Raw genomic sequence first — 26,717 nt, forward strand, 5'->3', positions numbered from 1 at the left:
GGTGGGAGGGACAGAGGCCGGTGCTGCCGCAACACACCTGACCACCATTCAAGTCTCCCCTGGGTACACTGGTTGGAAACCACTGGTGTAGGTTAGCAGTGCTTAGCAGTGAATAGTAAGTAACAGATTGCCTCATCAATGGTACAATACAGACTCCTCTCCCCCTCTGTGAATCCCCAGACCTTTCTTGAGCCGCAAGGCATTCCAGATTCACATGGCTTCTTTCCGTTTTGGCCACAAAGTACAGTGCCCTACCGCTGCTGCTGCTGCTGCTGCTGCTGCTGCTGCTGCTGCTGCTACAAGTGGCAGTGACCTACAGAAGCCCTCGCTTTCCCTGTATCCATCCAGGGCTAGAAGCTCCTTATCTAACGCAAACACTACTAAGTCAACTACCTGCTGTGACCTGGGCCAAAAAGGTGTGAAACATCCAGGACACATGAGGTTTGCAACTGGGTGGAGTGTGGGCACCCAACTTTCTTTCTAGGTGCATTTGTTGCCTACACAGGTCAGGTGATCTTTTTATTGCCTTCGCTAAAAACCTCCTGAGCAGCTGCCAGCAGCTTAGCCTGCAAGTCTTCCTGTTTCTCCCTTGTGAGAGGAGTTCAACAGCTAGCTACCAGGGCTGCAAGCTCTAACCAGCTTAATTTCTAATTAAGTGGTGGAGCTGATTCTAATATGCAGCTCTGCAAATTGAATGCACACTTGTTTATTTCTTACCAGGGTTGAGAATACCCTGATATTCTGCCATCAGCTTTGGCTGGTGGCCCAGATGCACACCTTTCTGGACAGGGATAGCCTGGGTTCTGTTGTCTATGCTCTGGTAAACTCTAGGTTAGATTACTGCAATTTGTTATACATGGGGCTGCCTCTGAAGACTGTTCGGAAACTTCAGCTGGTGCCAGTTTGCTCACTGGGGCAAGGCAGTTCAAGCATATCACACCAATCCTGGGCCAACTGCACCGGCTGCCCATTAGTTTCTGTGCCTATTTCAAAGTGCTGGGTTTGACCTTTAAAACCTTTCAACAGCTCAGGACCACAATACCTCAAGAACTGCCTCTCCCCCTATGAACTGACCCAGACCCAGCAAACGTCAATTGAGGCCCTTCTTTGTGTGGCTCCTCCATGAAAAGTCTGGAGAGTGGCAACATGAGAACAGGCCTTTTCTGCAGTGGCTCCCCACTTGTGGGATGCTCTCCCTAAAGAGACCCACCTGGCACCTTTAGGCGCAAGGTAAAAACATTCCTCTTCTCCCAGACCTTTGTCTAATTTATGGCCTCTTAAATGTTTTTTGGGGAGGGGGGTTATTGGGCTTTTTGTTTAGTTGTTATTATGTAGTGTGTTCTGTATTTTATGTTGTAAAGAGTCCTGTGATTGCCTCATGAAGGGCAATATAAACATGAAGAAATAATACAAGAAATCAACACAGAAGGATTTCTCCCTCTAACAATGAGTCTTAGCTTTGGATGATTAGATTGTAAGTGCCTATCTCATACATCGATATTTCTTAACAGACAGCTATGCTTTGCTTTATGGAATATGCAAATTTAATTATTATTTAACTGACTAAACAAAGAGACACTTGATCAACTAAAATTTTGTTGCAAGCTGCTAACAGGCTTAGTGGTTACAAGTTACAGACATCAAATCTGCAATTCTCATCTAATTCTGTTTCCAGACCTCAGCTTTCTCACCTGAAGCACTTATAAAAACCTGGTTCACCATTCTTTCCCTGTCCTTAATCTTAAAGCAAAGGGTAGCTACCGTTTGACACACACACACACACACTGCAATACTCATTTCCAGTTGATGGACTGCAATACTCATTTCCTTGGCTTTCAGCTGTGCTGGCAGAGACTAGTGGGAGTTGGGGACCCAGAGCATCTAGAAGCTCCAGGTTAGTCCCCTCTGCTTTAAAGTCTAGAGGGAAAGAATAAGCACTAATCTTGGCGAGTATTTAGAGAAGCTACTTACTGTAGAGGTTGTGTATGGTGTGGGACCCTCACTTTTGTGCCACAAAGCCTGATCCTGTCACAGGCATTTAGAACTGGCTTGGTATTCCAACCAATACACAGAATAACTTTGGCTGCAATCCTAACCATACTTTCCACAGAGCAACCCCCATTTAATTCAATAGGCTTTGCTTTTGAATAGACACAGGAAATGTAAGCTACCAGAGCATAGCAACTCCAATGAGGAAAGGTAGTAAAAAGCAATACCTCCTTGTACGTTTTATTCTTCCCTAGCAGCGAAGGCCTACAGCTCAGGGCTTCTGCTCTGCACTGGCAGGTCCAGTTCAAGCCCTGGCATCTCCAGGCAAGGCTGGCAGAGGCCCCTACCTTTAACCCTGCAGTGTTGCTGAGAGTTAGTGTAGAGATAGACAATGATGAGTCAGAATGAACCAATGATGTGGGCAGCCTCCTATTTGCCTGGTTTAAACATCTCCCTTGTTTAATTGCATGGGCACTGCCTTGCACAATGGCCTAAAAGATCTCAATCATTCACAGCAGCTCCCAGTGATCAGGAGGCAGAAACCCTGACACGGGACCCCTGCAGGTGCCCCCACCCCCACCCCCTGCCGCTGCCCATCTTGTCAGCTGTGGATGTCCTGGGTCTGCTCTAAGAGGCAGCCAGCCAAGATGGTCTCTGGCCTCTTCAGAAGCCTCCACTTTTGTGGTGAAGTCAGTCTGGGCCACATGGGAAAAAGCCTGCAAGGCAGAGGGCAGGTCTTCCCAGACTCACAGCCAAGACGGTCTCACTGAAATCTCACAAGCCCTTGTCAGAACCCATGGTCATCACCACTGCGCAACCAAGATAAGGCATGCTGCAGCAGGAGAAGCACATCCCGCTTTGACTCAAGTAGCACTTCAGACGGCAGAACACCAGGAAGAACTGAGCTCCACAAACCTGCATTTAGAAAACTATGTCAGGGAGAAACATCATAGTCTTGTCTTCTTCGGGAAGCACTAATTTTCTCTATGTAGGCACTGTATGTGAGTACGTGTGTACAGTTTGTGTAGAATATGCAACCCCCTCAGCCAGCTATATGTTTACTAGCTCACTGGGAACTAAGCCAAAATCGTTGCTATGAATGGCAGCAGCAGGACAAGAGCCCTTAAAACCATGCTTGATCATACTGTCATTTTCTGGGATTAGGATTCTGAGCAGCAGTTGCTGTTTAGATGCAGTTCTAACCTCCCAATCCTGCTAGTCCTTACAAATTAGTAGTGTCTAAAAGGCAAGGCTTCATTTCTCCAAAACATCCGTTGTTTGTTGGCAATCATTCCTTTGAATCAGTTAGCTAGTTGCCCTCAATAGCCTTAGCACCACTGGGGAAAAGCTGGCATCTGGAACTACCCTAACTAACCCTCAGGTGCATCCAGATGGTTCAGTCTTGGGAAGTGAGTGTGCCAATTATGTACAGTATGTGCTTTCAGACCAAACACCAGCTCGCTGCGCAACCACATTTCTGACAGGAACAGGCTAGACTGGCCACATTGTGCCTACAATCTACAAGGCTAACAACAGAGGTGTCCTGGTAGAAACCGTTCCTGTTTTTCCCAAGGACACTGTCTCTCCTTTCAATTATACGTAAGTAGAGTTATTCGTAAGTAGAGGTACCACTGTATATTATGGCTCCAAACTGGTAGCGTTTTCATTTACTGAGGAAGACTGCTACTTCCCCACATACCAGAAGGCTCACTTCCCTCTTTTACCTACTGAGAGCACCACACCTTCTTCCCCAGTGACTCAGCAAAAGCTGGTGCTTCTCCTTTTGCTAAAGCTGTGCTCCCTGCCCCTTGAGCACTCAGGCGGCTCCTTCTCTCTCCTGTGTGCTGAACTGCAACCATGCAGAAGGCGGCCCAAGCGGTCTTAGGCCAACCCACTCCAGAACGGAAAACAGGAAAGAGACACAAAGAAGAGAGATCAAAGAAAAAAGCAGAAGGAAGTCATTTTGGCAGCCCCATGCAATTCACCAAAGTACAGGCATGATTTGTATTTAAGGAGGAAGACTCCAAAATGCCCTAGATGTGCCTGAGGCCAGAAAAAGCACAGGCGCCTTCATTTTGACCAGAGGAAGAAATACAAAAGAGATATTGCAGCTACTGTGGGCCTTACGACGGCATCTCTCACCCTCCAACCATTCCCATTTAGCATCACTCCCTCTCATCTTTGGACAGTCCTTTTCATTAAACAGATATGATGTAACACATTTATGAATTAAATGCCCTTAATCGTGGGCAGAGTGCATTTCCTACTGCTGCACTTCTGAGCAATTGCAGCCTATTCCAATGGAACTGAAGGGTGGGGCTTCATTCCAGGGTAGACAGAGGGCTCCTTTAAACCTCTGTGCCTCTCCTTTTAAATTGAAGGGGTCCACATCTCCCTTGCCACTATTCCCAGAACAAAAAAAAAGACCTTTAACAACAACTAACAAGTATAGCTTATGTTGGTATTCCTGAAACACTATTGACCGTACCCTTATGACAGTACCCCATTATCTTGCTGCACCCACTCATTTTCATAATTATTTATTTTGTTTCTATACCGCTTTATATTTTAAAGAAATTTTTCAAAGTGGTTTACAGCATATTGTGTATGTGTCATCTTGAACATGAAAGGAAACAAAGACACAAGGTAGGATATGACTCAGGAGTAACAACATAAGAACCATCTGCTGAATCAGACCAATGGCCTGTTCACACAGGGGCAGCATAGCTGCCAAGTTTTCGCTTTTCTCGCGAGGAAGCCTATTCAGCATAAGGGAAAATCCCTGTAAAAAAGGGATAACTTGGCAGCTATGAGGGGCAGCCAGATGCCTGTGGGACCCCCCCCCCAAAAAAAAGCAGGACCCGAGCACAAGAGCACACTCTCCTCCTGCGCTTTCCAGAAGCCGGCATTCAGAAGCTCATTGCTTCCAACTACGCAGCCATCAGTACGCAGCCATCATTTGTCTAACCTTTTTTCAAAGCCATCTAAGTTGGTGGCTATCGCTGCCTCTTATGGGAGCAAAAGTCAAAGTGAAACTATGAAAAGAAGCACTTTATTTTTTTCTGTCCTGGATCTTCCATCATTCAGCTTTGCTGGATGTCCCTAAGTTCTAGTGTTATGAGAGGAGGAGAAAAACTTTTCTTTCTTTTCCCCTTTCTCCATGCTACACATAATTTTATAAACTTCTTACTTCCCTTTTGTCTAAACTAAGAAGCCCCAAATGTTGTAACCTTTCCTCATAGAGGACTTGCTCCAGCCCTTTGATCATTTTGATTGCTCTTTTCTGAACCTTTCCCAGCTCCACTATATCCCTTTTTTTTGCTTAAGCGAACAGAACAATACACAGTATTTCAAATGTGGTCACACTACAAAGTATATTTACAAGGATTAAGTTTTGTGACTGTAGTACAGGCATCCAGGCCCAGCTCTAGGTGCAGTCCCGGTGGCGCAGGGCGCCAGGGCGCCGGGCCGGCGGCGGGGGGGCTGCGCAGCGAAGCTGCGTGGAAGCCGTGTGCTGCACGCTGTGAGGGCGGGGGCGCCGGAGCGATCTCCGCGCCTCAGCGCCAGGGCACCCGACCTGCTCGAGACGGCCCTGCAGGCATCCCCAAACTTCGGCCCTCCAGGTGTTTTGGACTACAATTCCCATCATCCCTGACCACTGGTCCTCTTAGCTAGGCATCATGGGAGCTGTAGGCCAAAACATCTGGAGGGCCGCAGTTTGGGGATGCCTGCTGTAGTAGGTTTGATTCTCACTGAAATTGCTCCCCAGCAAAACAATCCCCCGCACAGACAGGGGAATATTTTGCAATTATAGCAAGGGGCCAATGGTGAGAAGGAGGCAAGCCACTTTAGGCTGATCTTTCCAAGCACTGGATTACCAACACATTGCTAAATCCATGCAATGCCCGGATTAGCTACCTACCCCTTCAAGCATGCTCACAAACACCAGAAGGGATGCTGATGATTACACACCACACAGTAATTGCTGTGCAGAGTTATACAACAGCTTCCCAGCGCAAGGAGGCACTTATACAAGGGGCAGGAAGAGAAGCCAGTGTCTGCTTCAGGGCAGCATGACTGAAGCACCTGTTTTTGTATTTGGGCCACACCAGCATCCTGTCACCAGGCACAAACCTTGTGTGGCTGTGAGTCACAGCTCTGGAAGGGAAGATGCTAGACTGGGTCAAAAGGGGATGTGGGAGCAGAGCAAAGCGGGGTCACAGCAGAGCTACTGCTGTGATGGGAAACAGCTGGGAGCTCAGTGGTGGAGCAATGAAAAATTCAAGAGATGACCCTCTGGAGTTCCAGGCTATACAAAAGGAAAAGTGAATTCTCCTAACACAATCCAGTTCCCTTTTCAGTTAACAGAAAGCTTCTACTGAGGCACAGTAACACACGGCATGGGATATGGGATTCCCACCCCCTGAAAAAAATAATCTCTGTCAAATTCTGCCCCCATAATATGTGGGATCAATTACCAATGTAATTGGGTGGTGCCAGCAAGAAAATATGCAACATTAAGATGTCAGAACAGAAGACACAAAATTTCTCCCCAACCCCAACCTGAAAGTTTTGAGGAAGAAAAAAGAAGAAGAGGGGATGAAGAAACAGATTTGTGTAGTTTATTGTGATGCAAACACTTGCATCCTGCTTTTAAACACCAGTTTGAATAAAAGCTAAGTTACATTCTGTGGCAACTTTTTCTCAGCCCTTGAGTACCCTCCATCCCTATTGGTTTTACTGTTCTACTGATTTATTTCTATTGTTTTAACCTCAAAGTTCTATTGAGCTACCTCAGGCTCCTTTAGAAGGAAGGGTGAGATACAAATTTAATGAATGAATGAATAGCTTAGAGTGCTATAAACAAAAAAGCCTCTCAAATGCAATTATAACAATACATTATTTCTTTATCATTATGTTGATATCCCACCTTTCCTCCAAGAAGCACAAGGTAGTGCACACGGCTCCCCCCCTCCCCTTATTAATGCCAGTCACATGATAGATTTGGGAAACCCACCCCCATGCCGTGGGCATATGGCCAACGGAAATGGAGGGCCAGCACCACTCACTTGTTCCATACCTGTATGTACCTTTGCCATTTCCCATGCCCATTGCACAGCCATATAGCCATCTAGATTCTCCCTCCCTAGAGATCAAGCCAGCCACCCTGGGAATTTTTGTCCCAGTTTGGGTTCTATTTATTTCATAAAATTTATATACAGTACCGCTGGATGACAAGAAAAGACCTCAAAATCTAGAGATCCTAAAATATAAAGATGCCTACAGTATATATCAGGTTTGCAGTGGTCCAAAGGGGAAAAAACTCACCGAAGCCCCCAAGATGATGAAGATGTGGGTATCTGACTCGTGGAAGTCATTCCCTTTGCACAACTCTTCACGAAGCATCCCACAGATGTCTGTCCGAGACAGCTTCTCCCGTGGCTGATGATGGCTCATGGTGGCAGCGTTGTCTCCTGAGGAGAAAAGGTGTCTGTCAAATGTGGCTCCTCCTCCTTCCTGACCCACTCACCTCCGGCAGGTGTTGCTCAGGTGAGCAGTTTTCCCACCTCTTTCCTTCCTGGCACAGCCTACATGCTGAATGGCTTGCCAAAGCACTAGTCTCAACTTGACCCAAGCAGGGCTGCTTTGCATATGTGCCTCTGGGGCACTTCAAGCATTCTTTTCTTCCCCAGGATAAATTCAAAAACAAATATGGACAAGATACTTCCTGAATATCAGCTTGGCTTCTCTCCTGCTACTCAGGTCCAAAACGATGAGCTGTAGACCAGAGCAGGGGGCGGGAGAGAAAAACAAGCGGGGCCAAAGGGAAGAAGAAGACCCAAAAAGTTCTGCAAGGAAAACACGTGCGTTGAATCTCACGGCCTGTCAACGCCTTGAACCCGGGAATAAGAGGCCAAACACATTCACACGGACGGAGTTTCGATTATAGCGGCAGCGGCTGGACCGCGCGCAGTGCTTCCCCCGAGAAAGCGAGCGAGCGAAGGCGGCGAAGCGGCAACAAGACCGAGGCTGCCCGGGGGAGCCGCGCCGTGGTTGGCCGGGAGTCCCCTCGAAAGTCGGGGGCGCAGAGGGGGCTGCCTGCCCCGTGCCTTGTTCCTCCTCCGCGCCCAGCGGCCTCCTCCCCGGATCCCGGGATGCTGCCCTGCCCTCGCTCCGCTTCCAACCCGCCGCCATCGCGGCCCAGCCGGCGCCCCCTCCCCCGCCCGGCCGACCCTCCGCGATCTCCCGCGCCCGCTACCTGCTCGCAGCGCCGGCGAACCCCCGAGGCGCTCCTCGCTCACGCTCGCGCGGCTTCCCATGGCCCGCCCAGCGCGCCCACACCCGGCTGCCCGGCCGGCCCGCCCTCACCAGCCCGCCAGCGTCGCTGCAGGAGGAGCCCCGAGCCGCCGCCGCCCCCTTGCCCTCGCCTTGCTTGCCCCCGTCCGGCTCTCCTCCTCGCGCCCTCCGCCCAGGCGGCGGCGGGCTTGCAAACAGCGCGGCCGCCTCTCCGGAAGGGAGAAAGGGGAAATCGGAGAACGGGCCAACCTCCCGTTGATCATTTGCTTTCTGCCTCCTGTCGGAAACGCTGCTTCTCTGCATCGCCGTATGCATCTCTATAGAAATTCTCTATAGAAATTCCTTAACCCTACAAGCACTGGGAGAAGGGGACGACAGAGGACGAGATGGTTGGACAGTGTTCTCGAAGCTACGAACATGAGTTTGACCAAATTGCGGGAGGCAGTGCAAGACAGGAGTGCCTGGCGTGCTCTGGTCCATGGGGTCACGAAGAGTCGGACAAGACTAAACGACTATAAACAACAACAAGTTGTTTTGCGAGCCAAGACCCCCAGAAATTCCCAACCAATAACTCAGACGGACACATTATTTTAGGTTTTGTTTTTGGCATAATTTTGGCCACAACTTTATTTAAAATTACAATTAATTTTTTGAGTGTTGGCCTTAGGCTTTGGTTAATCTTCTGCCCCACGGTGGGACAGGACCAGCTCTGACTTCCTGCAATAGGAAAGTCAAGTAAACACTGCATGGAGGAGGAGATAACTGTGCAACAGGCAATCTCCCCCTCCAGAAATGTTCCCCAAGGCTCGTGCTCTGTATAGGCCCCAGCCCCGCACCGTGCGGGGGTGTAAAGACTAGAGCCCCGGAGCCCCAGGATTCCTTTAACGGAATACTTCTATAAGAGCAACCACTGAGGGGCATGCACCTCCATGCGATGCCCCTCCCAAACTCATCAACCAAAGCCTAACCTGCCACAAAGCCGCAGGCTCCCGCCAACACTCATAAACCTAACCAACTTTTTAAACCCCAAGCTACAGCCCCCAACCAAAAATCACACCCAGCCGGGGACAAGTAGACACCATCATCGCGGTATAGGGAGGTGGCGGTAGATTTAATCGCAGGGTGCAAAATAAGCGACCCTCCTAAGTCTACAATCTTTTTAGAAACCGCACTATTGATACGCTTCCTCATGCGTTCAAATGCAGCGTGACTGGCCGGGCCAATGCTGCCACGCCAAACTCTGCGCTGTAGCAATTGAGACCAGAAAAGGTGCACCCCAGGCAACCAAGTCTGCAATTCCACCAAATCAGTCTGCATGGCTGTGCGAAGGGACAGGCAATCTCTCTCGTGAAAATCATTTTCCCCCAAATGGATAACCATAGTGTGAGGGGGACCCTCCCTGGAGACCCTGTCCCGCAACAAAGGCAACAATCCCCCCCAGCGCATTCCCCGATGGCCCATCCATGAAACCTGCACGTGCTGGGGAAGACCAAGATGACGCCCGAAGTCAGTTTCAGTGGCCCTGACGCCGGCCCAGTAAACAATAGAATGTCCAACCAACCACACGCGGACAGGTGCAGGTCCTGGATGAAAACAGTAAGAACAAAACAAATAAATCAGCGACGCTGTCGCACATAGAGTTTGTAAGCCTCAGACTTCCAGCGACCCAAATTTTTAATCCTGTCTGCAGTTAAACCCCAGTGAGCAGCAGTAGTGGCCGCCCCAATCCTGAAGGAATGAGGAGCGTAATCTGCAGCTGTACAACCGCAAGCTGCAATTGCCTTCCTCATAACCCTAGCAAACTGCTGCCTAGTCATAGGCAGCCCGTCCAAATGCTTCAAGAACGGACCATCCCCTGCGGGCCTGTCAGCTAAGTACCTAGCCACGTCCTTGACAGGACAAGGGCCCTTCTTACCGGTGGCAGGAAGGCGCATGACGGCACCCCTGCCAGACTGATCAGTTTTTGAGCTCCTAATTGTAAGCTGCAATTCGGATGACGAGATACGCACATCCTGCAAAAGTAAACCCTTAGACAGCCCTGTACGCGCTTCCTCATAGACAACCTCGCCAACCCGCAGGGCCCCGAAAAAGGCCACTGCAAAAGCTGCAGAGAAAAGCCTTGCTTCGTACTTTGACCAGTACACAGCCCGCAATTGCCGGCGCATGTTGGTCAAAAGGTCAAAAGAGATGGGAAGCCTCTTGAGGCCGCGAGGGGGGCGAAGGCGGCCCCAACCTTCCATGGCCTTACGGACAATAAATTTTGCACATGGGTCTTTATTATAAAATGATTTGCTGAAAAAGGAAATGGCAGCGGCCTGGAGTTTCATTGTCTTGGCCGCCCTGCCCAATTGAAAGAGGTGCGCCAGATACTGCAACACCTGCGCTGTAGTGGGACGGGCCGACCCAACCACTGCAGAGGACTGACTTCTAAAGGCCAAAAAATCAGTCCAGGCTTTCTGATATGCACGTAAAGTAGAGGGAGACACAGACGCGGCTACTCCCTGCAACACTAGGAGCTCCCAAGGTTCCATAGCCGATCCGGGAAATACTCCGGCTGCGTCTGTGCGTCCGGAACCAGGGACCAGAATCGCTCCATCTGGAAACGGGACAAAGCATCAGCGATATCATTAGACAGTCCCGGAATAAATCGCGCTGAGAAGGCTATATTAAATTTTAAACATTGCAAAATGAAGGCCCTCAGGAGGGCAGATACCCGAGGGGACCTTGAAGACTGTTTGGCGAGGACGTCGACAACCGCGTGATTGTCAGACCAAAAGCAAACGCGATGGTCTCTGAAGTCATCGGCCCACAGGTGAACGGCTACAACTATAGGAAAGAACTCAAGGAAGGTTAAATCCCGCGTGATGGCCGTCCCCTGCCAATCAGGCGGCCAGCGCTGAGCGCACCACCTGCCATTCCAAAATAAACCGAAACCTAGGGAGCCCGCAGCATCGGAGTTAACTTGAAAGTCGTTGTGCAGGATCAACACATCCTGCCACAAGGACACCCCATTGAAATTGTTCAAAAACTCAAGCCACATCCGCAGATCGGCTTTTTCACCTTGGTGCAAACGCACATGATGATGGGGAGAACGGAGGCCCACCGTGCGTTTGTTCAGGCGTGCACAAAAGGGGCGACCAGGCGCCACCACCCTGCACGCAAAGTTAAGATGGCCAATTAAGGACTGCAATTGACGAAGGGTCACCTTCTCCTTTAACAAGACCTCTTCGATGATGCCTATTAATTTCGAGATTTTGTCTAATGGCAGCTGTGAGGGACAAGGGATACAGGGAAGTCCCTCCCATCTTAAGTTCCAGCCCATCCCCAAGCGCTGGAGAGAGTAAGGAGAGCTCTGCCTCCAGCGGAGAGTCAGGAAGTGGTGTCCGAGGCTCAGGCAAGGTTGTGGAGCCCAGGCCGCAGGTGGGACAGGAAGTTGGACGCACGGGGGGGAGGCCAATCCCCCCAACTCCCGAATCATTTTTTGGCTACTTTGGAGTGCAGCGATGAGCGCTCAAGAGGCTGAGCATTGGAGGCTGGAGGCCGAAGCAGCGAAGCAGGAGCTGCAGAACCTCACAGCGCACGCACAGCAGCAATTGCATGCCGCTCAGGAGGAAGCGCGAGGGGCGCAGGAGGAGCTGAACAAGCTGGTGGACCAGGTGAGGACAAAAGAGGAGACTGAGAAACAGCTAAGGGTGATGGTATTGGACCTGCAGAAAAAGTTGGAAGAGGAGAAAGCCGCGAGAGGTGGGGGGGCGCCCCAGCCGCAGCTAGTCCAAGTGAGAAGGGGACAGAGCCTAGTCACCAAGTTCAGCGGCGACCCTAGGGAGTATCTAGGATTCGAGACAGAAATAAATTATGCGCTGGAATTGCATGCAGCAGAATTCCCAGATGACGCGTACAGAGTCTCCTTTATCATAGAGCATTTGACGGGGGCCGCCCGGGAATGGGTAAGACCGCTCATCGCGCAAAAAAATCCTTGCATGAAGAACGCAAAATTATTTCTAGAAGCCTTAAAAATAATGTACGCTAGCGACAGTGAAATGGAGGCCACTAAACAGGAGCTTCATAACTTAACACAAGGAAAATCGACAGTTAGGGACTACTGGGCGAGATTCACCATGCTGGTGCACAAACTGGGGTGGGATCTGCAAAGTGAGCCAGTGAAATCAGCCTTCTACCTGGGTTTGCACGCAGACGTTAAGGATGAGCTGGCAAGAGGTCCTAGACCGCAGACTATGGATCAGTTAAGCAAAGCGGCGCTAGCGGTGGGGGTGAGACAGGAATCCAGATGGTATGACAAACAAGCGACGCGCGCAGCAAAACCTTGGTTCCCACGCTCCCAGAGCCAGCCCACCCCTCCCAGAGCAGGAGTGGTTCTAGAAGTCACGCTAACGCTCCCAAATGGCTATCCCCTGACAGTCCTCGCCTTAATTGACAGTGGTGCCTCAGCCAACTTCTTCTCGAGAAACTTTGCAGAAGAGCACCAGATCCAACTTCTGCAGCTGGATTTTCCCCTGCACGTGGCCACCATTGACGGCAGAGAGTTGCTGGGAGGGGCCATCACTCATCAAACCCCCCCATGAGAATGACGGTGGGAAGGCACTCAGAGACACTGGCTTTCAACGTCACAACCATCTCAGACCCCCCCATCGTTTTGGGAATGAGCTGGCTGGCGCGCCACGACCCCTCCATAAGTTGGCACCAGAGATGCATCACGTTTGGGTCGGACTTTTGTCTGGAACATTGCATGCAGCACCAACCAGGGGAGGGGCCTCCGATAGCCACGGTGGCCACCATGCATGTCAAAGGGGGTGAGGCGATACCCAAGCCGTACTGGGACCTGCAGGAGGTCTTCAGCGAAGCGGAGTCCGACCACCTACCCCCACACAGGCCTTTTGACTGCCAGATCAACCTGGTGCCAGGGGCAACGATACCCCCAGCCAAGCTGTACGCCATGTCAGATCAGGAACTGGAGGATCTGCGCGCTTTCATCGACAAGAACCTCAAGCGGGGGTTCATCAGAGAAAGCAAGGCAGCAGGGGGCAGCCCGGTCTTCTGGGTGGACAAGAAAGACACGCAACAGCGCCGTCTTGTGGTGGATTTTAGACGACTGAATTCAGTGACAGAGCCAGTGGCTTTCCCCATGCCCAGAGTGGATGATCTCCTGACAGCGGCACGCAGGGGCAAGATTTTCACCAAGCTAGACCTAAGAGGGGCGTACAACTTGATCAGGATCCGGGAGGGCGATGAATGGAAAACCACGATGTTCACGCCTCTGGGCTCTTTTGAATATCTGGTGATGCCCTTCGGGTTGCAAGGGGGCTCAGCATGCTTCCAGGCCTTCATGCACCACGTCCTGGGGTCCCTCCTCTTCAAGAACTGCTTGGTCTTCCTAGATGACATCCTTATCTATTCCAATGACCCAGTGCAGCATGTGAAGGATGTCAGGGAGGTGTTGCAGCGCCTGAAGGAGAACCACCTGTATGTGAAGCTGGAGAAGTGCAAGTTTCACACCAAAGAGGTGGACTTCCTGGGCTACAAGCTGTCAGACAAGGGGCTGGCGATGGACAAGGACAAGGTGCAGGCCATCCTGGACTGGCACAGCCCCAGGACGCGCAAAGATGCCCAACGCCTACTAGGCTTCGCTAACTTCTACAGGAAGTTCATCAAGAACTTCTCTCGTGTCACGGCTCCTATCACCGACTGCCTGAGAGGCAAGCAGAAGTTCCGGTGGACACCAGAGGCGCAAGCAGCGTTCGAAAGCCTCAAGAGGGTATTCGCTTCAGACCAGCACCTGTTCCACGTGGTGCAGGATGCGCCCCTACGCCTGGAGACAGATGCTTCGGACAAGGCTCTGGGAGCGATTCTGTTGCAACTGGACGCCAACAGAGAGTGGAGACCCTGTGCCTTCTTCTCCAGGAAGCTGATCCAGCCAGAACGCAACTACACAGTGTTTGATAGGGAACTTCTCGCGATCCACGCTGCGTTCCAGCACTGGCGACACAATCCTAGTGGGCGCCAAGCACCCCATCCAGGTGTGCACAGACCACAAGAACCTGGAGTTCTGGAGAACTGCCAGGGTGCTCAACCAGCGGCAGATACGGTGGGCAGAGTTCTTCTCGAACTTCAACTTCTCTATCCACTACATCCCGGGGGAGCAGAATGTCAGGGCGGATGCCCTCTCCCGCAAGCCAGATACATGGAGGAGGAGTTGCCACCAGCACCCAGGCACATTTTCCCCCCATCAGCATGGTCATGCGGAGCAGCAGTGGTGAGCGAGGCAGAACTCACAGCACTGACAGCAGCTGATGAATTTGCCACCCGCATCTTCAGAGAACTGAGAGGTAAGGCCCTCAAGCAGATGCACGACAACCCAACGGCGGGTCATTTCGGAAGGGACAAAACCACTCACCTAGTCATGAGACACTTCTGGTGGCCAGGGGTGCGGGAGGATGTTCGGGATTATGTAAGGGGATGTGACACCTGCCAGCGAGCAAAGGTGGTCAGAGCGCCACCAGCAGGTTTGCTGGAGCCATTAGCCACACCGCACAGGCCGTGGGAAGTAGTGTCCATGGACTTCATCACAGACCTGCCGTCGTCCAGGGGCTTCTCTTCCAAATCCAAACCGGGAAGCCCCCAGCCTGTTCGCCAAACCCCCAATAAAGGCCAAGAGGGGAATCTGAATCCGTATCAGAAGACGAAGAACCTGTTGTCGAGGTCGCCGAAGAGTCATCCTTGCGACGCTTGGCCCGTCTCTTGGACTTTTTGGATCGGCGACGCTTTCTGCCGAGCGAGGTCTTAGCCGGCAGGGGTAAAGCGTTCTCCTCCGAGGAAGATGAAGACTGGACCTGACCTAGCACAGCAACCGCAGTCTGGGGAGAGACAACAGATACAGAAGCGGGAGCAGGTGTCGCCATTGTCTGGGCAGCCACCCCCACCCCAGTGGCGCTCTGAGACTTGGCCTGCTTCTTAGCAGGCTTGCGCGCCGGCCTAACCTTCTGCCGCCCCACAGTTGCGGCAGAAGGGTGAATCACCGAAGGAGCCATCTGAGTTAAGGCAGATACCCTCCCAGAAGGGGCAACAATGTCATCCTCATCTAAGGAAGACAGTTCGGAAGGGGATTCCTGAACAACCGCAGGCGACATTGCTGCAGTCTGGGGAGGCGTGGCATCCCTCTGGGCCGGGGCATGAACCTGCGCCACCACCGTGATGGGAGCTGGAGCAGGGCCTGCAGCAGAAGTAGAAGCAGCAGCTTCAGACGTAGAAGCAGAAGCCACCGCCGAACGCTGCATCAGCGCATCCAGGCCAGACCCAAAACTAGCCAAGGCCTCCGGATCCCCTGCAAGGCTGGCTAAAAAAGCCTGCACACGACCAGCCGCTGACTCCGTGGGGGGGGGAGCGAAGAGCCTGTGAAGGGCCCCCGATGGTCCTCTTCGGGCGCGTCCATCAGCCATGGCGTAAGTATTCCTGCAAGTGATTAGACTAACCAGAAAAATTAATGGCAATAAATGCAAACAGTCAGCCTAGAATTAAAGAAAGAAAGTAACCAGGCCACCAATCAGAGAAACAAAATGGCGTCCACCCAAGAAGAAGCAAACAAAATGGCCGTCGCTCCTGAGAATGACTCAGGAAACACCCGGGCCTACTCAAGGCTCCCTGTGAATGTTACCAGGAGGGCCTCGAAGAAATCAGCAAAATAAGGCTGAATTTAAGTAAAAGCAACCTGCGATGCAGGCAGGAGCTAAAGGGGGAGCTAAAGCAATCGGCTTAGCAAAGCAGAAAGGAGGGGGGGGAGCCTGGAACCTCAACAGGCCGGTAAATAAAATGGGCGAAAGCCCAAGCCAAAGGCCCGCTGGGCCTAACTAAGGGGCCTTCCAAACCCAAGCAGGCCACCCACACCACCCCAGTAGGTCTTAAACTATCAAATCTAGGTATGGGGAGGGGGGGGACAGGAACGAAAGGGGGGAAGGGGGGAAGGGAAAAAAGGGGGGAAGCAAATGATCAAATAAAGGGGAGGTGAAAAGAAGGAATAATGAATTAATGGAAATAATAAACTACAGGGAAGCCAAAAAGGCAATAAACAAGAGCAATAAGAAAGCAGGTACAACCGTTTTTAAGCTCCAGAAAGCCAGCCAACGATCAGCTCCTTGCCAGATCAATGATCAGCTCCTTGCCAGATCAAATTCACTAGCAGGAATGGAGCTGAGACCCCTGGGACGCTGACTACTAAAAGATCCCCTTGTCAATCAAAATTGGATACATGCCATTCTCCCCAGAGACAGCCAGCCCCTCCAATCAGGTTCTCCCAATTAGCTTAAACCCACCCCACAACCTCACCGTCATTTCTGATAGGCCTGTTTGCAACTCTCACTAAATCCCTATGCGGGTTAATGAGTTTTGCAGCAGGCAGAAATTCTACAGGTTTTATTTCACCCTTGCACCTATCTGTCATACTAATCAGTGCTATTTTTGTAGAAAAAGAGGTGCTGGGCCTCCCTCTTTCTCTTAGAATAGCAAAAGAACCCACCTGAGAGATTCCAGAACCCACCTGAAAAGTGCCAGAAGTGAGTTGTAGCAAGTTTCCCCTGGAAGAAAAACCCTGCAACAATTCAAAGCATAGGAGTTGGGCCAGAAGGAAAAGGTTGCAGCCTTATCTTTTGAAAACACCCTGGCTTCTTTCCAGGTACAGGCTGGTATTTTGACATACTTTGACATATGTATCTATGAGTTGAAATGCACATGGCACCCATAGTTCAGCTGCTTGTTCATTTATTGTTTTCTTTTACAGTATATCCCACCTTTTTGCCATAGAGCTCAAGGTGGCATACATGACTTTCCCCCCTCCAACAACCCCATGAGGTTCATTAGGTTGAGAGATCAGGAGTGCCAACTTGACCTGTGACCCTAGGTGCCATGGGCGTAGGCAGGGGGGGCAGGAGGGGACAGCTGCCCCCCCCCAGAAGCAAAAAATTAATGTATTTTACAGACCATAACCAGCACTTTCCCCCTCCAAAAACTGAAGTGGAAAGGGCTTTGCTTTAGCAAGAGCAGCTAAGTTTCCGCTTGCTGGGGGGGGGGGGGAGACAGCTGTAACTAAAACACATCAAATAAATAAAGCAAAGTGGCTACCAGTAGTTAAGCAGTTAAGACAATGGAGCAGATATCCCCAGGCAATATTCGATAGCTGACCACTTCACCCTATTGTTCTTCAGTGGGAGTTGTTAATGAGCATTCAGGAATCGCATTAAGAGTTCTATTGGCGATTTAATGAGGGTGCAGAGGATTCAATTTGACTAAGGTGGCTCTGCAAGGCTAAAAGGAAGTGAATAAGAAGGGGGGGCTGTAGCTTCGACAGACACAGTGATGTTTATAAAAAGCAGTAGTGTTCCAGTCTGCCCCTCCTCCTGCATCTGTATACTGTAAATCAGGGGTGGCCACCTCCCAAGAGACTCTGATCTACTCAGAGTTTAAAACTGGGGGTGATCTACCCCCTTTTGGGGGGTTCAGGTCAAAGCTGTTGAGTTTTTTTAAAAGGAAGGGAAGCTTCTTTTAGGAGGGAGGGAGGCCCATTTTTCTTTAGGGCTTCAGGTCATAGGTCAACTTTTTTGAGGGAGGAGGAAAATTTTGGGTGAGCTTTTTTTAGGGGTGCCAGTGACCTACTAGTGATCTACCACAGACATCCAGTGATCTACTGGTAGATCACAATCTACCTGTTGGACGTGCCTGCTGTAAATCAAGCAGAGAGAAAGCTGCTTACAAGGCTCCTGTACATGCAGAGTTCCAGCATCACAGCGCCACCCAGAGGCACCCACAAATATGAGTTATCCCTCTCTCTATTTCTTCCTTCCTTCCCTCCCTCTTGCATCCTTAATAAAATACGGGGGGGGGGCAGATAAGCCCCACATAGAAAGCCCATCAACATGGGGGGATGACTCTTTCAAATACGGTATTTACCAGTAATTGGGGGGGGGGCACCTAGGCCTCTAGGAGTTGGCTGCTATGCCTAGGAGTAGGACAATTCAAGAAAGCAGAATGATGCATATGCTATGGTAATACAGTCGTACCTCGGGTTACGAACACCTCGGTTTACAAACAGTTCAGGTTACGAACTGCGCAAACCCGGAAGTGTTTTCGCCGCGTGTGTGTGCGGTCTGTGCATGCGCAAAACGGCGCTTCGGGTCGTGTTCGGTTTACGAACTATTCGGGTTACGAACTGCGATCCAGAACGGATTGCGTTCGTAACCCGAGGTATTACTGTATATCAATAGAATAATAGAATTGTAGTCGGAAGGGACCACAAGGGTCATCTAGTCCAACCCCCTGCAATGCAGGATTTTTTTCCTAAGGTGGGGCTTGAACCCACAACATGGTTGAAATATTATGCTGATATGCAGCAACGCCTCGGAGCTGTCGTGACTGCGGTCATGCCTTGCCTCGCCCTTGCCCGCCCTGCCACCCCCTCTCGCCTGCCCGACCCTCCCGTCCTCTTGCTGCAGAGTTCCAGCATCACAGCATCACCCAGAGACACCCACAAATATGAGTTATCCCTCTCTCTATTTCTTCCTTCCTTCCCTCCCTCTTCCATCTTTAATAAAATACGGGGGTGGGGGCAGATAAGCCCCACATAGAAAGCCCATCAACAGGGGGGGGGATGACTCTTTCAAATACGGTATTTACCAGTAATTGGGGGGGGGAGGCACCTAGGTCTCTAGGAGTTGGCTGCTATGCCTAGGAGTAGGACAATTCAAGAAAGCAGAATGATGCATATGCTATGGTAATATATCAATAGAATCATAGAATTGTAGTCGGAAGGGACCACAAGGGTCATCTAGTCCAACCCCCTGCAATGCAGGAATTTTTTCCTAAGGTGGGGCTTGAACCCACAACATGGTTGAAATATTATGCTGATATGCAGCAACGCCTCGGAGCCGTCGTGGCTGCGGCTGTGCCTTGCCTTGCCCTCGCCCGCCCTGCCACCCCCTGCCTTGTATGGGCACGGGAATGGATGGTTCTGAAGGACACAGATCTTTTAGATCTGGAAGGATTTAATAACAGGTACGGGTGGCACTCGTACCTATGGTATGATAAAGTTAGAGCCCATAGAGGTTTCTTGACACATATTTTGATAAGGCCGATATTTGAGGTGTGGGAGAGGTACAAAACATTGCTAGAAAGGAAAACTCCATGGTGGCTATCTCCAACGGAAGCATTAACAATAAAGAAAAAAAAATATGGCATCCAATTGGCTGACATATGAAGAAATAATAGTAAGATCTGGAAATGAATGGAAAATCAAGTCATATGAACAACTAAAGGATAAAATGACAAGTTGGCTCCAATATTATCAAATAAGGGATTTGTTTAAAGAGGATAACAGAAAGAGTGGCTTTAATAATTGTAAATCAAAATTTCAGTTGGACATAGTGGAGGGAAACAAGAAATTATTGTCAAAAGCATATGATTATATTTTGGAATGGAATACTAAAGACGAGGAGACTAAAGATGCAATGATTAAATGGGCCATGGATTTGGCCATAACATTGAGATAGACCTATGGCTAAAAGTTTGAAACCAAAATCTGAAATTCACTGCTTGTACGATACTCAAAGAGAACATCATGAAGATGATGTATCGTTGGTACTTGACTCCAGTCAAGCTGGCAAAAACAAAAGATAAAAAGTGCTGGAAATACAAGGAGGAAATGGGCGATATCTATCGTATGTGGTGGCGATGTAAAAAAGTGAGACCTTACTGGGAAATAATATACAATGAGATCAAAAAAATGTTACAGTATACATTCCCAAAAAAGCCAGAGTTGTTCCTATTATGCTTAATAGGTAATGAAATTAAAAAAGAGGATGTAAAAATATTTATGTATGCCACCACCGCGGCTAGAATCCTACTTGCACAAAGGTGGAAAACATCAGAAATACCATCAGTAGAAGAGTGGAGAGGTAAGATGACCAAGTATATAGAACTAGCCATGCTGACTGGAAGGATAAGAGAACAAAAAGATCAAAAAACCTATAAAGAGTAAATTTTGGGAATATCTTAAAAGGCATTGTAAAATAGCAAAAACACTTACAGGAATGACATAATATCTATAACTGTTAAAATATTGTATGAACAGAAGATAGGACAATATATGATTATATAATGTGGAAAAAAGGATAGAAAGCAGATAAATGAGATTATGATCAAATAAAACCAAAACTATGTAAAAGGGAAGTCAAGTTCGGCAGAACGGATTTACTGGAATGTGTATTTAGTTTGTGTATTTAGGGGATTGGTTTATAATTTTGTGTTTTGTCTGAGTTGGTTTATATTGATGTAAAAAAAACACAATAAAAATTACTTTAAAAAAAAAATTCCACGAGGAATGCCTTATCCATAAATTACGATAAAACGCAGGTCATTGTATTTGGGAAGCGCCCTAAAAAGCATGTTTGGCACCTGGACAAACACATCATAAACCAAGCTGGTGGATCAGGTGAGGACAAAAGAGGAGACTGAGAAGCAGCTAAGGGTGATGGTATTGGACCTGCAGAAAAAGTTGCATGAGGAAAGAGCCGCGAGAGGTGGGGGGGGCGCCCCAGCCACAGCTAGTCCAAATGAGAAGGGGACAGACCCTAGTCACCAAGTTTAGCGGCGACCCTAGGGAGTACCTAGGATTTGAGACGGAAATAAACTATGCACTGGAACTGCATGCAGCGGAATTCCCAGATGACGCGCACAGAGTCTCCTTTATTATAGAGCATTTGACGGGGGCCGCCCGCGAATGGGTCAGACCGCTCATCGCGCAAAAAAATGATTGCATGAAGAACGTAAAACTATTTTTAGAAGCTTTAAAAATAATGTACGCTAGTGACAGTGAAATGGAAGCCACAAAAGAAGAGCTTCATAACTTAACACAAGGAAAATTAACAGTTAGAGAGTACTGGGCGAGATTCACCATGCTGGTGCACAAACTGGGGTGGGATCTGCACAGTGATCCAGTGAAATCAGCTTTCTATCTGGGCTTGCACCCAGACGTTAAGGATGAGCTGGCGAGAGGTCCAAAACAGCGGACTATGGATGAGTTGAGCAAAGCTGCGCTAGCGGTGGGGGTGCGGCAGGAATCCAGATGGAATGACAAACAAACGACGCGCGCAGCAAAACCTTGGTTCCCACGCTCCCAGGACAGACCTCATCACCAAACCCCACCCCAGGGCCCACCCCAAGCCCCGCCCAGACCTAGCCCAGAGCCGGAACCGATGGACATCGGAGGAGCGCGCGCGGGGGGGCTTTTCAAACCCCGGCACCACAGAAACGCAAAGAGGGGAGGGGAGGAAACTGCTTTTTGTGCCACTCCCCCAGTCACCTCGTCAGGAATTGTCCGCATCGCCGGGAATGGCAGGGAAGGGCGGGAACTGTTATGCCCGCCTCCACAGACTCAACGCAACAGCAGGGAAACGAGACAGCCTGGCTGCAGGAGACAAGGGGCAGCAGCCAGGCGCAATCGACGGAAACCAGCCCCCTCCCTCCCTCCCTTCCACAGAGGGGCAGCGCCAGCCCACACCCCCCAGAGCAGGGGTGGTTCTAGAAGTGACTCTGACACTCCCTAATGGGTACCCACTGACGGTTTTAGCGTTAATCGACTCGGGGGCGTCTGGCAATTTTTTTTCCAGAAATTTTGCGGAAGCACACCAGATCCAACTGCTGCAGCTGGACTTTCCCCTGCACGTCTCCACCATTGACGGCAGGGAGTTCCTGGGAGGGGCCATCACCCACCAGACCCCCCCCCCCCATGAGAATGACAGTAGGAAGGCACTCAGAGACACTGGCTTTCAACGTCACCACCATCTCAGACCCCCCCCTAGTGTTAGGAATGAGCTGGCTAGCACGCCACGACCCATCCATAAGCTGGCACCAGAGATGCATTACATTTGGGTCTGACTTTTGTCTGGAACATTGCATGCAGCGCCAACCAGGGGAGGGGCCACCGATAGCCACGGTGGCCACCATGCACGTTAAGGGGGGAGAGGCAATTCCCAAACAGTACTGGGACCTACAGTAGGTCTTCAGCGAAGCGGAATCCGACCACCTGCCACCGCACAGGTCCTTTGATTGTCAGATAAACCTGATACCAGGGGCAACGCTACCCCCAGCCAAGCTGTACTCCATGTCAGACCAGGAACTGGAGGATCTGAGGGAGTTCATCGACAAGAACCTCAAGCGGGGGTTCATCAGAGAAAGCAAGGCAGCAGGGGGCAGCCCGGTCTTCTGGGTGGACAAGAAAGACACGCAACAGCGCCGTCTAGTGGTGGATTTTAGACGCCTGAACAGCATGACAGAACCAGTGGCGTTTCCAATGCCCAGAGTGGACGATCTGTTGACAGCAGCGCGCAGGGGCAAGATATTCACCAAGCTCGATCTAAGGGGAGCGTACAACTTAATCAGGATCAGGGAAGGCGATGAGTGGAAGACCACGATGTTCACGCCTCTGGGATCGTTTGAATACCTGGTGTCAGAGGGCCTGGTATGGCTACTCTAGAGTGACGACTCCAACATGGTCTTTTAAGGCTTTTATTAAGTGCTGATTATTTACAGTGTTCAGAGCAGTAAAAATGCATCCTTAAGGTGAGGTGTCAGAACTCCCGAATGGCGATTGGCGCGTTTTCTTCCAGCACCACAGCTTTGGCAGACCCAACCTCTTCCCCCTACGTTTGCGTCGCAATTCGGGAGTTGGGGGGATTGGCCTCCCCCCCCGTGCGTCCAACTTCCTGTCCCACCTGCGGCCTGGGCTCCACAACCTTGCCTGAGCCTCGGACACCACTTCCTGACTCTCCGCTGGAGGCAGAGCTCTCCTTACTCTCTCCAGCGCTTGGGGATGGGCTGGAACTTAAGATGGGAGGGACTTCCCTGTATCCCTTGTCCCTCACATCCACCCCCCTCCCAGGCTCCTCTCCCCCCCTTCCTAGTGGCTCTCTGCTTGCTGGGGACGAGTGAAACCCCAAGAAGTCTGTGGCATCCGACCCTGTGGGTGTAAAAATTTCCCCCCAATCCTGCGATCTTTCTCCTTCCCCCTGAGAAGACGGGAATCCCAAGAAGTCAGTGGCGTCAGAGCTGGTGGGAGTAAAAATGTTCTGCCAGTCCTCTCCTGCCTCTGACGTCGTCGACCTCGGTGAAACCCACACCTCTTCTTCCGTGTCCTCAAATTCCGCTTCCCATCTCCATGGAGAGCTGCTGCCTGCTATCCCTTCCTCCTGCCCCTCCCCCTCTCCCTCCCTTTCCATGTGCCAGGGCTTGGGCCTGTGGGGGAACAGGGCGTGGAACTCTTCCACTAAAAATTCCTCAGGTACTTCCGTGGCTGGTATCCACTCATTGTGGGACGGCGGAGTGTCCTCCCATGCTATCAGGTACTCCAGCCCTCTCACCCCTCTCCTTGAGTCTAAAATCTCAGTTGCCTCATTGAGCTGTCGGGCATCTCCCGTCTCCCCCCCTCCCTCTGGAGGCTGATCGCTGTCCCTGAACCTGGTACTTTCCCTGTACGGCGACAGCAGTGATCTATGAAACACTGGGTGCACTCTCATGTCCTCCGGCAGTGCTAGCCTGAAGGCTACCGGGTTGACCTGTTGCGTGACCGTGAAGGGGCCCAGCCTCCTGGGTGCTAACTTTTTGCATCGCCCCCTGGTGGGAAGACCTTCCGAGGATAACCAAACCTTGTCCCCCACCCTGATGACCTCTCCCGGTCGCCTGTGGCGATCTGCCCCCTTCTTGTACGCTTCCTTGGCCCTCTCCAAGTGTTCTCTGAGCTGCTGGTGCACCGTCTCCAGGTCCTCTGCCCAATCCTCTGCCTGTGGGCCCTCTTCCTCCCCCTCCCTCTCCGGGAAAGATCTGAGGTCGCGCCCGTAGTTGGCCTTAAAGGGCGACACCCCTGTGGAGACGTGCACCGCATTGTTGTAGGCAAATTCTGCCAGTGGCAGGCGATCCACCCAGTCCGTTTGCCTCTGGCTGACGTAACATCTCAGGTACTGCTGCAGAATGGCGTTGACCCGCTCCGCCTGTCCATTGGTCTGCGGGTGCCGAGCCGTAGACAAACTGACCTCCACCTGCAGGAGGTTCATTAGCCGCCGCCAGAAACTGGAAACAAATTGGCGGCCACGATCCGAAATAACTCTTAAAGGCAATCCATGCAGTCTGAATACGTGGTCAACAAACAGTTTGGCCGTCTCTTCTGCCGAGACCGCCCTGGCACACGGTATAAAGTGGCACATTTTGGACATGAGGTCCACCACCACCAACACTGCGGTCTTGCCCCTGGACGACGGCAGGTCTGTGATGAAGTCCATGGACACTACTTCCCACGGCCTGTGCGGTGTGGCTAATGGCTCCAGCAAACCTGCTGGTGGCGCTCTGACCACCTTTGCTCGCTGGCAGGTGTCACATCCCCTTACATAATCCTGAACATCCTCCCGCACCCCTGGCCACCAGAAGTGTCTCATGACTAGGTGAGTGGTTTTGTCCCTTCCGAAATGACCCGCCGTTGGGTTGTCGTGCATCTGCTTGAGGGCCTTACCTCTCAGCTGTTTGGTTGGCAGGTACAGGGCTCCCCTGTAAAAAAGCAAACCCCTCCTTTCCTTAAAGTCTTTGGCCTGCTCCCTCCCCCCTCTCAGTTCTCTGAAGATGCGGGTGGCAAATTCATCAGCTGCTGTCAGTGCTGTGAGTTCTGCCTCGCTCACCACTGCTGCTCCGCATGACCATGCTGATGGGGGGAAAATGTGCCTGGGTGCTGGTGGCAACTCCTCCTCCATGTACTCTGGCTTGTGGGAGAGGGCATCCGCCCTGACATTCTGCTCCCCCGGGATGTAGTGGATGGAGAAGTTGAAGTTCGAGAAGAACTCTGCCCACCGTATCTGCCGCTGGTTGAGCACCCTGGCAGTTCTCCAGAACTCCAGGTTCTTGTGGTCTGTGCACACCTGGATGGGGTGCTTGGCGCCCACCAGGAAGTGTCGCCAGTGCTGGAACGCAGCGTGGATCGCGAGAAGTTCCCTATCAAACACTGTGTAGTTGCGTTCTGGCTGGGTCAGCTTCCTGGAGAAGAAGGCACAGGGTCTCCACTCTCTGTTGGCGTCCAGTTGCAACAGAATCGCTCCCAGAGCCTTGTCCGAAGCATCTGTCTCCAGGCGTAGGGGCGCATCCTGCACCACGTGGAACAGGTGCTGGTCTGAAGCGAATACCCTCTTGAGGCTTTCGAACGCTGCTTGCGCCTCTGGTGTCCACCGGAACTTCTGCTTGCCTCTCAGGCAGTCGGTGATAGGAGCCGTGACACGAGAGAAGTTCTTGATGAACTTCCTGTAGAAGTTAGCGAAGCCTAGTAGGCGTTGGGCATCTTTGCGCGTCCTGGGGCTGTGCCAGTCCAGGATGGCCTGCACCTTGTCCTTGTCCATCGCCAGCCCCTTGTCTGACAGCTTGTAGCCCAGGAAGTCCACCTCTTTGGTGTGAAACTTGCACTTCTCCAGCTTCACATACAGGTGGTTCTCCTTCAGGCGCTGCAACACCTCCCTGACATCCTTCACATGCTGCACTGGGTCATTGGAATAGATAAGGATGTCATCTAGGAAGACCAAGCAGTTCTTGAAGAGGAGGGACCCCAGGACGTGGTGCATGAAGGCCTGGAAGCATGCTGAGCCCCCTTGCAACCCGAAGGGCATCACCAGATATTCAAAAGAGCCCAGAGGCGTGAACATCGTGGTTTTCCATTCATCGCCCTCCCGGATCCTGATCAAGTTGTACGCCCCTCTTAGGTCTAGCTTGGTGAAAATCTTGCCCCTGCGTGCCGCTGTCAGGAGATCATCCACTCTGGGCATGGGGAAAGCCACTGGCTCTGTCACTGAATTCAGTCGTCTAAAATCCACCACAAGACGGCGCTGTTGCGTGTCTTTCTTGTCCACCCAGAAGACCGGGCTGCCCCCTGCTGCCTTGCTTTCTCTGATGAACCCCCGCTTGAGGTTCTTGTCGATGAAAGCGCGCAGATCCTCCAGTTCCTGATCTGACATGGCGTACAGCTTGGCTGGGGGTATCGTTGCCCCTGGCACCAGGTTGATCTGGCAGTCAAAAGGCCTGTGTGGGGGTAGGTGGTCGGACTCCGCTTCGCTGAAGACCTCCTGCAGGTCCCAGTATGGCTTGGGTATCGCCTCACCCCCTTTGACATGCATGGTGGCCACCGTGGCTATCGGAGGCCCCTCCCCTGGTTGGTGCTGCATGCAATGTTCCAGACAAAAGTCCGACCCAAACGTGATGCATCTCTGGTGCCAACTTATGGAGTGGTGGGGCGCGCCAGCCAGCTCATTCCCAAAACGATGGGGGGGGGTCTGAGATGGTTGTGACGTTGAAAGCCAGTGTCTCTGAGTGCCTTCCCACCGTCATTCTCATGGGGGGGGGTTTGATGA

General features: G+C 51.2%; 1 protein-coding gene across 3 annotated transcripts in view; it reads right to left on the reverse strand.

Moving 5' to 3' along the window:
- Positions 1 to 8,556, reverse strand: part of G6PD (glucose-6-phosphate dehydrogenase) — a 21,756-nt gene extending 13,200 nt beyond the window's left edge. Inside the window, exons 1-2 of one of the 3 annotated variants that reach the window (XM_060269058.1) lie at positions 8,536 to 8,556; positions 7,318 to 7,463 (exon numbers count right to left, since the gene is read on the reverse strand). In XM_060269058.1, coding sequence (XP_060125041.1) covers positions 7,318 to 7,446 — 129 coding nt within the window. In that variant the 5' untranslated portion in view covers positions 7,447 to 7,463; positions 8,536 to 8,556. Of the gene's footprint in view, positions 1 to 7,317; positions 7,464 to 8,248; positions 8,352 to 8,417 lie in introns of those variants that run through there. The other 2 variants (XM_035140781.2, XM_035140780.2) reach the window with 2 other exon arrangements.
- Positions 8,557 to 26,717: the final 18,161 nt, after the last annotated feature.

The sequence above is a fragment of the Zootoca vivipara genome, chromosome 16, assembly GCF_963506605.1.
Source record: "Zootoca vivipara chromosome 16, rZooViv1.1, whole genome shotgun sequence".
NCBI lineage: Eukaryota > Metazoa > Chordata > Lepidosauria > Squamata > Lacertidae > Zootoca > Zootoca vivipara.